At 33.9% G+C, this 14,064-nt stretch overlaps 1 protein-coding gene across 1 annotated transcript; it reads right to left on the bottom strand.

The window, feature by feature from the left end:
- Positions 1 to 177: 177 nt before the first annotated feature.
- On the bottom strand, positions 178 to 14,041 carry LOC105324833 (protein brambleberry). The gene is made up of 11 exons (XM_034462103.2): positions 13,743 to 14,041; positions 11,445 to 11,573; positions 10,309 to 10,494; positions 8,956 to 9,178; positions 8,313 to 8,429; positions 7,883 to 8,062; positions 7,177 to 7,383; positions 5,343 to 5,498; positions 4,706 to 4,791; positions 4,444 to 4,559; positions 178 to 4,289 (listed from the first exon to the last, which is right to left on the bottom strand). The coding sequence occupies exons 1-11, from the start codon at positions 13,968 to 13,970 to the stop codon at positions 4,169 to 4,171; spliced, it is 1,749 nt and encodes a 582-aa protein (XP_034317994.2). The 5' UTR covers positions 13,971 to 14,041; the 3' UTR covers positions 178 to 4,168.
- Between the last annotated feature and the right edge of the window lie 23 nt (positions 14,042 to 14,064).

A 14,064-nucleotide genomic window follows, 5' to 3' on the forward strand; every position in this document is an offset into this window, starting at 1 on the left:
TTCTTGTAGAAATATATAATTGGAAGATCTGACATTTTTTATGTAATTAAATTTTCAAATACATGTAATATAATATGGGTACTTTTAAAACCTCTTGATATTACAAGTACATGTACATACTTTGGGAACCATAATGCTTAGACATTCTACCAATCAAGCAATAATAAAACATATATGTATGGTGAACCAGTTTATTCTCACTGACTATTCATTACAGCTCAACCTACAAATCACAGCTCCACCTTTAAATCAACACACATTCTAATCTCCAAACATACAAATTACATACACTTAAATCAACACACTCGATTCTAATCTCCAAACATACAAATTACATACACACGACACACATTTTACACAATGTATGCAAAAGTGTAACACTTAAAAACTGAAAGTGAGACTTTAACAATTTTCCCTCTCTTTTTTGTTTACTAGTGAAGCTATAAAATTTGTGGCATGAACACACTGCAACATATCAACCATGCATAACAATCATAACAGACTGAACACAGAAACAAGAGGCCCATGGGCCACATTGCTCACCTGAGCAACAATAGGCATGATAAAATCAGCTTTATGGAGTCATAATACAAAATATCTGGACAATGTGGTATAATACATGTAGATCCTATACAAAAAAAAAATTTTCCCCTGTTTCCCCCTATTCTTATATTTATAATCAAGTCCCTTTTCTAACAGGATGATTTTATAGTCATATCACATTCAGCATTGCAGTTATCAAAAAGACCCTTAACAATCGTTTATATATAGGATATAAACCTACATCAAACTCTGAACCCCTTGTGAGGTCCAATAATCGTCCAGGGGCCAAAGTCTAAACAATTTTAAAGAATCGGCAATATATAAAAATGCTTGCATATAAGTACAAGCATATATAATAACATTTCAGTTTTTGTGAATAATTAAAATGTTTTCCTTTGTACAACTCAATCCCCAATGTGGCCCAACACTACTCCTAAAGATTGTGATTTGAACATGAGAATCTACACTATCTGAAGTTTCTTTCACTAAAGTTACAGCTTTTCTGGGAAAATGTTTTTTTTAGAAAAAGATTTAAAGATATTTTTCTATATATTCCTATGTAAAAATTCTCCCTCCCCCCTTGTGACCCCATCCTACCCCCGGGAATCATGATTTGAATAAACTTGAAATCTCACTACCAGACAATGCTTCCAAACAAGTTTCAGCTTTCCTGCCCAAATGGTTATTGAGAAGATTTTTAAAGATATACTCTATATATTCATATGTAAAAATGCAACCCCCAATTGTGGCCCCACCCTACCCCCAAGGGTCATGATTTTCACAACCTTGAATCTACACTATCTGAAGATGCTTCTACACAAGTTTCAGCTTTCCTGGCTGATTCCTTCTGAGAAGATTTTTAGTAATTTACTATATATTCCTATGTAAAAAGTCGACCCCCAAATGTAGCCCCACTGATCCCCAGAGGGTCATGAATTTTACAACTTTGAATCTACACTACTTGAAGATGCTTCTACAAAAGTTTCAGCAATACCGGCATAGTGGTTTCTGAGAAGAAGATTTTTAAAGATTTACTCTATATATTCATATGTAAAAATTTGACCCCCATTGTGGCCTCACCCTACCCCCAGGGTTCATGATTTTCATAACTTTGAGTCTACACTACCTGAGAATGCTTCCACACAAGTTTCAGCTTTCCTGGCCAAATGGTTCTTGAGAAGATGATTTTTTTAAAGATTTACTCTATATATTCTTATGTAAAAATTTGACCCCATTGTGGCCCCACCCTACCCCCGAGAGTCTTGATTTTCACAACCTTGAATTTTCACTACCTGAGGATGCTTCCATCTAAGTTACAGCTTTCCTTGCCAAATGGTTCTTGAGAAGAAGATTTTTAAAGATTTACTCTATATATTCTTATGTAAAAATGCAACCCCCCATTGTGGCCCCACCATTCCCCTGAAAGTCATGATTTTCACAACTTTAAATCTACACCACCTGAGGATGCTTCTGTATAAGTTACAGCTTTCCTGGCCAAATGGTTCTTGAGAAGGAAGATTTTTAAAGATTTAATCTATATATTCCTATGTAAAAGTCGACCCCCCCCCCCCCCCCCAATGTTGCCCAACCCTACCCCCAAGGGTCATGATTTTCACAACTTTAAATCTACACTTCCTGAGGATGCTTCCACAAGAGTTTCAGCTTTCCTATCCTCATGGTTCGTGAGAAGAAGATTTTATCGAAAATTTCTCGAAAATTTTCAATGATTCATAATTATCTCCCTTTGCAAAAGGGCGTGATCCTTAATTTTCACAACTTTGAATCCCCTTTGCCTAAGGATGCTTTGTGCTAAGCTTGGTTGAAATTGGCCCTGTGGTTCTTGAGAAGATGTTAACAATGTGAAAAGTTTACAGACAGACAGACGGACGACAGACAAAATGTGATCAAAATAGCTCACTTGAGCTTTCAGCTCAGGTGAGCTAAAAACATATCCATTAGTTCGTTAATATCATATACAGCTTGAGAGATTAGTACTTTGAAGCAACGCAACAAAATGAGACGGTCCATATTTTTTCTAATTACAATTATATAAACAACCCTTTCAAAAACAAACACGAAAAAATGTGAAATATGACCGAGAGGAAAAACTTTTCTTTTAGTTAAACTATTAAGATGTACTTATTAATAAATTCATTTTTGACTTTCAAGGCACAAGCTTCCACAGATCTGGAATGTTTGAGGTTAATAATCTATATACAGATGTACCACCGGTGCAATTCATTACTCAATATATAAAATTGTATTACAGATTGGGAATTCCAAATGTCTTTTCAAACGCAGAATAACACCAAATTTATCCTTTTTAAATACGTGTACCTGGTAATTACTTGGCACATATAATCATACAGAAAAATAAATTTTGCATTTTTTTTCAGTTTGAAACATTTTTTTCATATACATGTATTGAAAAAAGTTCAGTCCAGTTTCTAAAAAGTTTAGAATTACATGTATATAAAATGATATGAAAAGTTAATTAAACAAGAATTGTGAGATCCACAATTTATGGCAATTTATATCTATGTATCTTTTAGATAAAAGAAAAAAATTATGTAGAGCATATTAAAAAACTCTCAGTTATTTAATACATGTAATATGCAGAGAATAAACATTAGTGATAAACTGACATAACATTTCAATTACATGCATTGAGAAAAAATTTGGCACATAATTTACACACGATTTGAGGACATCAAACCCTACAAGCACAAACAGGATTGGTAATATATATAAATTTACATGTATACGGATATACATCTAGCCGTATAAACCTGAAGAATTCAATAATTGTCCAATAAATAATTTTAATATTATCAACCATTTGTTCCTTGCTTCAATTTAATCTTAAAAGTTAAATTGCTTTGCAACTAAAACAGTATGCAAGACAAAAGTGATTTTCTGAAGGTTTCTCTATTTCTCTAAGAATTGCAGTTAGGGGAAATGTAACAAAATGGACAACAATTTTCAGATCATTGCCGTCAAATTGTGTCCTACATGAATATAATATTGGAACACAGCATTACACACATAATGCATATGATAAAAAAAATTTTTGGACTAGAGCACTATCAACACATTGTAAGCTGACTGAAGACACAGGATGCATACTGTAGATGCCTTATTATATGCGAGTACTTAATTCCACGATTCAACAATTTTCCATCAAATCACGAGAACATAAAATTGCGTAAAACGAAATTTTATTATATTGTATTATCATGTAGTTTACATGTATCAGAAAATTAAAAGCGAGATTTAAGAATTCCTTGATGGGCTTCTTGCAATTTTACGCGGATATTAATTCCTCGCGTTTAATTAGGAATTTACAGTAGCCGCAGGTCTATAGCTCCCATTCTGAAAAAATTCGCTCTAAGGTTGTCCGTTAGAATTTTTTTCAGACTGATAGCAAGACCTGCAGCTACTTGATGCATAGATGGGATCCTGATGTTTTTGCCGAGGAATCAAGGCATCTTTTTTATGAATTAACCAAGTCTGAATTTACTTGGGAAGTCCTGAACCAACAAAATTTCCTGTGGATCCCAACATGAAGCATAAAATGTGCCTACTTGTTTCTCATCTCTCCTATAAATTGGTCACACGCGAGAGTTTATTTGTGTCTGTGACAGAAGTCCCGTCCTGGTGCTGCAGACAGTCGGCATGGAGTTCCGGTTCGTGTCAAGCCATGACAGCGCACGCTCGTTGTACTTGACCTTGAAGGGGTCGATGACCTGTTAATGGTCAAGTCATTGAAATAAACATTGTTTTTTGTTATACAACTAGCAAAAACAAATTTTACTCTTAAATTATTTTAACTTTATCATATCAAATTTTCTGTCTTGTACAATTCAATACAAGAAATTTGGAAAAAAATTTCATAGGAACCTTGAAAATGATCTTCCAAATCCTGAAGTGGATGGAAGGGGTGTCTCTGGTCGGAACGTTTCTGTAGCATCCAAGTTATCATCTAAAAACCTCCGAATGTTTTCATCTTCTTCTAACTGAAAGGGAAAAAAAGCTGTATAAATGAAAGCCAAAACATGCTTGTGCAAAAACATGTTATTTTCATTATAATAAATGTAATAAAATGCTAAGTGATCAATGTCAAAGCTAACAAGGTCAAACATTTGCTACACAGGATATGTACCATTGTAGAGGAGTCTGGCCTGGCTCTTGTTGCTTGGTTCTGATTAAATTGGTTCCCTGACCCTCCTCCATCATTGCCTTCTGGAACTAGATGAAGAAAATGGTACATGAACATACAATAGGGACCAATGAAAAGTTCTAATTTAATTGGACCATTCCTTTTATTGTTTCTAACAAACAAATAAGTTCTGTAAAATAGTGTCAAGCATTGTGTTGTAAATTTAATCGACAGGGTTTTATGTATTGTTACAATCGGGTTCGTTATCGGGTTGGTCTGTTGAGACGGTAAGAAATGATATTCTGCATAACAGTGCATTGTTTTCACAAATTTCTACAAAGCGGTAGGGGACGTGTATTGCTTATGCAATACTCTCAGAATGCTTGTTTTTATTATCTTTCTCATATTACTAATGTTCAAGTACATTTATGCACATTTGTACTGTGTACATATGTGTATCTATAAATGTCTTGTTTTCTGTAAGTATTTTTTTTTTCATTATACTTTGGGATGTGTCTTATACTCAAGTTCATATTAATACTTACAAGGGACTTAAAAGGGCTTCACCATCATTTGTGAAATGACAATTATATAAGCACTGAATATAGAAAACAAAGATTGAAACTATGCTTGCTGTTACCTGAATTTTGGACTCTTTGCAGTAAGTGTTGCAATGTTTGTATTTCATCAGCAGACAGTGGAGAGGACCTTGCACCAGGGTCGGCATCTCCAATGGCCATGTACTGCTCCCTTCTGTAGTAAGACTTCGGACGCCAAATGTGATACATCACATTAGCTAAAAACAAATTAATTTATCAATAGTTAACAAACAGCCATATTGATAAATACTCGTACTCTGCCTTCAAAAGAAATGAAATCTGAAATGCACTACCAATTTTGCTTGAATATTATAAAGGTTGAATCTTAAGAAAATCTGTCATGTATATTTGATGCATTATATTTATTGAATCATGTAATTCTGAGCAATGCAAGTAAAAACAAGAGGCCCATGGGCCACATCGCTCACCTGAGCAACAGTAGACATTATAAAATCAGCTTTATGGAGTCATATGCAAAATATCTGAACAATGTCGTACCATAGATCCTGTATAAAAAAAATTCTTCTGCATATTCTTATGTTTTTCATTGAGCCCTTTTGTAACAGGATGATTTTATAGTCATAACACATATTTAGCATTGTAGTTCTCGAGAAGATGATCAGGCGTAAACAACTGTACAGTTTTTATATGGATTATAAACCTACATCAAACTTTGAACCCCTAGTGAGGCTGAAGAATTGTTCAGGGGCCAGAGTCTAAACAATTTTAAAGGAATTAACAATATGTCAAAATGCTTGCATTTAAGTAAAACCATATTAAATAACATTTGAGTTTTAAGTGAATAATTTAAATTTTCCTTTGTAAAATTGGAGCCCCCCATGTGGACCAACCCTATTCCTACGTAAAAATTTCACATCCTCCTTCCCCCCCCCCCCCCCCACTTCTAAAAATAAGATCTTTAAAAAAAATTTCTTTAAATTCCTATTTAAAATTCGACCCCCATTGTGGTCCCATCCTTCTCCTGAGGATCATGATTTGAACAAACTTGAATCAACACTACCTGAAGATGCTTCCACATGGGTAACAGCTTTTCTGGCCAATCAGTTTCTGAGAATAAGATCTTTAAATTCTCTTTATATTCCTATGTAAAATTCGACCCCCATTGTGGCCCCATCCTTCTCCTGGGGATCATGATTTGAACAAACTTGAATCTACACCACCTGAGGATACTTCAATACAAGTTACAGCTTCTCTGGCTGATCAGTTTCAGAGAAGAAGATTTTTGAAGATTTACTGTATATATTTCTACGTAAAAAATTGACCCCAATTGTGGCTCCACCTTACTCCCAGGGATCATGATTTGAACAAATTTGAATCTACACTACTTGAGGATGCTTCCACACAAGTTTCAGCTTTTATGGTTTTTGAGAGGAAGAATTTTTAAAAATACCAACAAATTTTCAATGATTTGTTATTATCTACCCTTGAAAGAGGGCATGGCCTTTCATTTAAAAAAAAACTTGAATTTCCTTTACCCAAGGATGCTTTGTCATAAGTTTGGTTAAAATAGGCTCAGTGGTTCTAGAAAAGAAGTCAAAAATGTAAAATTTTACGGAAAGACAGACAGAAAGATTGACACCAGACAAAAATTGATCAAAAAGGCTCACTTGAGCTTTCAGCTTGAGATTTCATTAGAATATTATATATTATAACACATGTTCGTGTCAAACTGTACAATTAAAGTGTAATAAATGTATATTTTCCAAAAGTTTTCGTCAGTTTAATAACTTTTAAAGTTACCAGTGATTACTAAAAAACATTCAATTCTCAACACTATATATTCCTTAAATAAATTTCTGTCTTTGGAGTTGGACTTGAAATCACTCAGATATACACCTATTTCTGTTTGATTACCTGTGACAACAGTCACGATGAAGCCCAGGACATGTCTGAAGCCGATACTCTGTCCAAACTTCAGCTCGGCCACAGCATTGGCGGTCAACGCTGCTATAATGGCAAGTCGCGACAAGCGAGGAATTTGTAGATAAACAGACATGATGATTATAAACAGGAAGAACATTAGGTGCTGTCCCCAGGACATCATTACTGCCAGCTTGTCCTCTGTGAGGGAAATCAAAACTCTCCAAACTGATGTCTTGTCTAGTGATCTTATATTTTATTTTATTATTTCACATGTATGTGTGCATGTAAAGCACGCAAGAAATATGCAATTATACATGAATTTGCTATTTTATTTTCATAATTATGATAATACTCTTCTTTTATAAATACCATTTTCAATATCAAGATGTTCTATTAATGAAACTAAAAATAATCAGTAAAAACTATGCATTTTTAAAGAACATTTTAGGTTCATTATCCTTCTCATCACAAACATTTACATAATTCTGCTTGAATGATAAAGATTTTCAAAAGAAAACTATATTATGATTAAAATCCAGTATGCAGTGTGAGGAAAATTTCACTGTACATTGTAATACAAATGTACTTCTTTTAAGTGACAAATCAGTAAAGGAATAACAATTCATTATACCAATGGTATAGTTACTCCCCTCATAAGAGAGTCACCGTACCTTAAGTTTTAGGCAGAATATTTTACCTGAACTGCCTAGGATATGAGAGAACCAGCTGATTTTTTTCTCCAAGTCTTTCTGCATTGTGAGAACTGTGTCCATCAGTTCAGAGACCGAGGAGTTGATCTTGTTCACATTCAGGTACATCTCCAGATAGAACTTGGTCATCTCTTTATGGTTACGTAACAACTGAGCCGAGCTCTCATCTGCAATCAAATTAAAAACAAACATGTATACATCCACAAGCATTACAGTCATAAGGTAAAATTTTAAGGCTCACTGAATAAAAGATACAGTACTTAGTTTTATCTCACATATAGTATTTCTGACAAATTTTGAGTGCTGTATATACTGGTATTAATACAAAATCATTTCAAATATAAATCTTTAACCCTATTTGGATTTTCATTTCAAAAGAAGAGAATTATTTTTCCTCAAGTGAACATTATCATGTACCTAGTTTCTTTAGAGCATCCTGTGCCTTTATGTGTATCTGACCAAGATCCTCAATGATGTTCTTATAATTCTCCTGTTGTTTCCTCTCCTGAGTGGCCATATTCTCAGCAGTTAAATCTATATATCAGAAATAAACACATACAGTGTAATACATAGTCTTTTAATGCATCTTAAATTGAAATAATAGTTTTGTAAATCACTCCAATATAAGTATGAATACAATGTTAATTAGCCAACATCAAGTACATGTATCTGTACCAAGCAAAGCACTTTTCATCTTTTCAATCATTTTAAGATCTATAGAACAGACAGTAAAGGTATGCAAAAACTGGTGTTTTTCTTTTTATGAATCATTCCTGTCTGATAGTTTTAATCATGGAAATAACTGGATGTCATACTGCATGGGAACAAGATCAATCATTATGTACGGTAAACTGTACGTGTCACTCTACAGATACTGATGCAAGATCAGATAATTTTAAGCATGAACAGATCAGTAAAAACAAAATTAGGTCTTGTTTGTACTCTTACATTAATGCAGAAAAACTGTGCATATCAATAACCATTTGCTTCATTCTTAATTTGAATATTGAACTACATTTCTATATTTGCAATGTATGAGTTCCTTCCCCTTGCTCTATACCTAGTTTCTTCTTAATGTTCTCCACCATTTCGGCAAGCTGTTTATTTCCTGTGGCTATCAGAGATTTCTCCTGATGAAGGTTCTTCATATTGCTCTCCACGTTGGACATGATGGTGTCGTGGGCTAGTTTCAGCTGCTGGTGATTTCCCAGTAACTCCATCTGACTATCGAACAATTTCTGAACTGTCTCTGAGGTCAAAGAGTGCAGCAACTCCTGTCCTTTCTGGTAATCATAAACACATTGCTTGCATATACATGACTTAATTATATTGAAGTACAGCAATTAGCAAATTTTATCTTTATACTAAATTCCATTGATCTTTGAAAAACACTGTTTATTGTACCACAGTTTTATTTTACAAGGAGAACCCTGTGTGCATCACAATCTATAACATGTATAAATCTGCTTAACGCAATAAATTACAAAGTACAGTGTGTACAGGATACTAAACAAGGGGCCACATTGCTCACCTGAGCAACAATACCAAACTGACATACTCTGATCCAAACAGCTTAAATAAATAAAATACGGAAATATCTGTACAATTTTGCAGAGGTATAAAATAATTTTTAGCAAATATTTTAACACTGAGTCCAAATTAAGAATGAAGATTTTCCTCAGTATATTCCTATGTAAATATTGTAGAATTGTGGCCCCACCTTACCTCCAGGGATAATGATTTAATGAAACTTGATACTACACTATATGAGAATGGTTCCATTTAAGTTTCAATATCTGGCAAAATTGTTTTTGAGTAAACATGTAAAAGATTTTCAAACATTTAACATTATCTGTTCTTATGTAAATTTGCTCCCCCCCCCCCCCCCCATTGTGAACCCATCACATCCCTGGGATCGTGATTTGTTGAACAAAACTGAATCTACACTCTCTGAAGATGCCTTATTTTAAGTTTCAAATTTATTGGCCAAATGCTATTTGTGACGAATATTTTCTAAAATGTCAATAAATTTTCTTTATTTTCGAACAATCTCCCCTTTATGTAAGGCCCTTCATTTGAACAAACTTGAATGATCTTGGGCAAGGGATGCTTTGTGCCAAATTTGGTTGAAATTGGCCAAGTGATTATGGAAGGTGAAATTGCAAAAAGTTCATGACAACACCAAGCCAGTGGCAATGCAAACAACGACGACAGACAAAGGACAAATTTTGATCAGAAAAAGCTCGCTTGATCCTTTGGCTCAGGTGAGCTAAATATTCAAATTCTCTCTAAAAAATTTATACTGTAGATAAAGCAAATAAATTTTTCTATATATAAGGTAAAATATATAACTCTTTTACAATGCAACAAAACTTTTTATTACGCATATATAACAAATCATTTCTAATTTTACCATCATTTGCTTTAAGTTTTCCAGCTGGTCATCAGCAGCAGCCACCAGTTCATGGACTGCCATTTCAGTTAGTCTGCGGAACTGGTCCTGCTGTGTGGCGTAACACATCGCTCGTGCTCGGTTCCCCACAATCTGGTATGCGTTCCAAGTTGGCCCATCCATATTTTTGGTACATTCTGCAATTGTCTGGTATCAGAAAATTGAAAAGTTCTATAAAATGCAATTCATGATTCTTTTATAATAATTGTTACTTATTCTATACATTGTAGATAAGATTACCATAAAAAATTTAATCAATATACATTGATCATCTAGACTTTCTCTTTGTTCTAATTCCAATTCCTTAGTGTCCTCCCATTTATCTCAATGACATTATAATTTATGAAATACATGTATATACATTTTGAATACACATTATTGTATTCGAAATCGTACTAAGAATATACGATCATATAAAGTATGAGGAAGTTCATAAAAAAATTATCAGATATTTTTTGTAAAACTAAATATAAAAATCAATATTTCCTACGACTTTCTCAAACAATTTTCTTGTTCATATTTCAATCACATAAAAACAATGCTTTTTTTTTAGGAGAAGCCAATGTTCTAATGAAGTCCAAATCTTACATGTACCTCTTTAGCCATGTCTTACATAAAAATAAACAGTGGATTTAAGATCTGAAGTGTGCTGGGCACATCTCATCAAATAGACGTGTCTGTTTTAAACATTGTATAAAATCTAGTTTTAAAAATGTAAAATGACTTTTAATAATAATTCTAACCCTTTCAACAGGAATATCAGTAATCATGACAGACTAGAAAGGGATTCTAACTGAGGCTTCCAGAATCTTTAGCAACAAATCACAAACTCTTCCTACCTATTAAGCCTTGGTAGAATCTTTGAACTTAAGGGATCATTGATGGATCACCTCTAGTCTAGTTACCGATAGGTACTCTTGTCTCAGCTTAAAATTTATCTATATAGCCAACTTTTAGCAACTTCCCTAGGCACGCTATAGGGTTTTCGATCCATTCCACTCCCCATGAGTTTATGGGGAGCGGAGTGAACCGAAAAACCCTTGCCTAGCGAACATGACATGCATTTACAGAACTATATCATCATTTATCAACATTACCATATCTGCTGTACACTGAAAAGTTGGTCGGTTTTCAGCTTCTGACTGACAGTTTAAAAGCTGAACAGCTAATTTCCCTAAATCTTCCTCTGTCAAATCACCACACTTCTTCTTTAAACTGTAAACAACCTGAAATTATAACATGGTAAATGTCTTGGATTTAAAATTTATTGCTCACTTCTTTTGTAAAGGAGACCTATACATTAAGACTGTTGAAATATGGGCACACAAGGAGATAAATACCGGTAGAATGTTTTATCGTCTAAATGACAGATGTCCTTCAGACCCAGTTTAATGACAGAATTTGACCTATATACTTGCTTTGTAGCAAATAAAAAAATATTGCGCTGTATATCGCCGAAATTTTCATATGAATGGTCTCAAATACCCACTATGTTGCTCTTTCAGAATTACAGTCAAGTCGTACCCAACCCGACTCGCACCCAAACCAACTTGTACTCAAATGGTAAGGTTGTACCCAAAACTATGTGGTTCACTCGTACCCAAATATTTGAGTACGGCTTCACTAGTCAACTTGTACCCACGGGGAAAAAATATATTTATACATGTACTAAGAATATAAAATGAATGGCTTTTATTTGTATGTTGTTATGTTTTGTATATTATCGATAACATTAATATGCGAATTGTATAACAAATTTAAAATAATTTGTTATAAAAATCTAGTATACTATTAATAGTTCTGTACTTGAATGCGGACGGATCAAAGAATGATTATGAGCAGGTTAACTATCATCAATTAAAATTAAAATTAATTGCTTAATGTGTTCCGTTCAACCGATCAACCAATGAGTTTGTCAGCATAAAATAAACATGCTGCTCATAATTATAAGAAGAAACACACATTTTCATCACTTTTGGAAGATCAACATAGTTCGAGAGAGGTGTGTTTCCTGCAAGAAAACGGTAAGTAAATCACTATATTAGATATTGTTAAATAATTAAAGCATATTTTTTGAGTAATCAAATGAATTAAGCAACAGGCAAAGTTAATTTAAAGTTAAATAAAACATAAATTAAAAAAATAACATGTGAATGAAAACTATTGTATTTTATTTTCTTAGTATAAATATATGGAATCAAGTTAAGTCGTACCCAACCCGACTCGCACCCAAACCAACTCGTACCCAAATATTTGAGTACGACTTCACTAATCAACTCGTACCCACGGGAAAAATATATTTATCCTAGGAAAATAAAATATATAGTTTTCATTCATATGTTATGTTTTTTATTTATGTTTTATTTAACTTTAAATTAACTTTGCCTGTTGCCTAATCCATTTGATTACTCAAAAAATATGTTTTAATTATAAAACAATATCTAATATAGTGATTTACTTACCGTTTTCTTGCAGGAAACACACCTCTTTCGAACCATGTTGATCTACCAAAAGTGACGAAAATGTGTGTTTCCTCTTAATTATGAGCAGCATGTTTATTTTGTGCTGACAAACTCATTGGCTGATCTGTTGAATGGAATCACATAAAGCAATTAATTTTGATTTTAATTGATGATAGTTAACCTGCTCATAACCATTCATGATCCGTCCGCATTCAAGTACAGAACTATAGTATACCAGATTTTTATAACAAATTCTTTTAAATTTGTTATACAATTCGCATATTAATGTTATCGATAATATACAAAACATAACAACATACAAATAAAAGCCATTCATTTTATTTTCCTAGTATAAATATATTTTTTCCCCGTCGGTACGAGTTGACTAGTGAAGTCGTACTCAAATATTTGGGTACGAGTTGGTTTGGGTGCAAGTCGGGTTGGGTACGACTTGACTGTAATTCAAATATATTTCCCCCGTGGGTACGAGTTGACTAGTGAAGTCGTACTCTTATATTTGGGTACGAGTGAACCACATAGTTTTGGGTACGACCTGACCATTTGAGTACGAGTTGGTTTGGGTGCGAGTCGGGTTGGGTACGACTTCACTTGATTCCATATTTTGTAGACTTAACTACATATGCATGTTCAAAAAGGTTTGTAAGGTATAAAAATATATTTTTCCCCTGCAGATTATTTTTAACAGATTATTAAAATTGACGCAAGGCTGCTACACTGCAAGTTTATGGGACTAATTCTTACTGTGACCTGAGCGTAGTCTGGTCACGTTAAGATATGGTTAAGACTATTCTTTCTAACAAGGAGACATCTTCACATTTATTAATTTAGCAGTAAAAACGGCTCCTACAGAAACTGGTGTAAACAGTCCTATACATATATGTGGGGTTTTTTTTAACATATAAAGATAATTACGATATGATAGCAGGCATCGAGGGGCGACATGTCGTTCAGTTCATTTGCAAACTTTAAGAACTTTTCATCAGTTGACACGACTTCGAACTTAGCGCCACTTTCGCTGAGCGCTTTGTCAACCACATTTTGGTGATGATCGCCGAACAGCCAATGCTTGATGGAGCCTATGATACACCCCGATTCTCTTAACTGCAGCGCAATGATGATAACACACAGCAACAGTTTCATCGCGTGAAGATGTCAGTGTGTTGACACAGGAAGTTCATTTAAAAAGCCCCACGCATACTGGAAAAACAATTTTTCATTGGTCCGACATGAGATT

The sequence above is a fragment of the Magallana gigas genome, chromosome 3 (genome assembly GCF_963853765.1).
Source record: "Magallana gigas chromosome 3, xbMagGiga1.1, whole genome shotgun sequence".
Taxonomy (NCBI): Eukaryota; Metazoa; Mollusca; class Bivalvia; order Ostreida; family Ostreidae; genus Magallana; species Magallana gigas.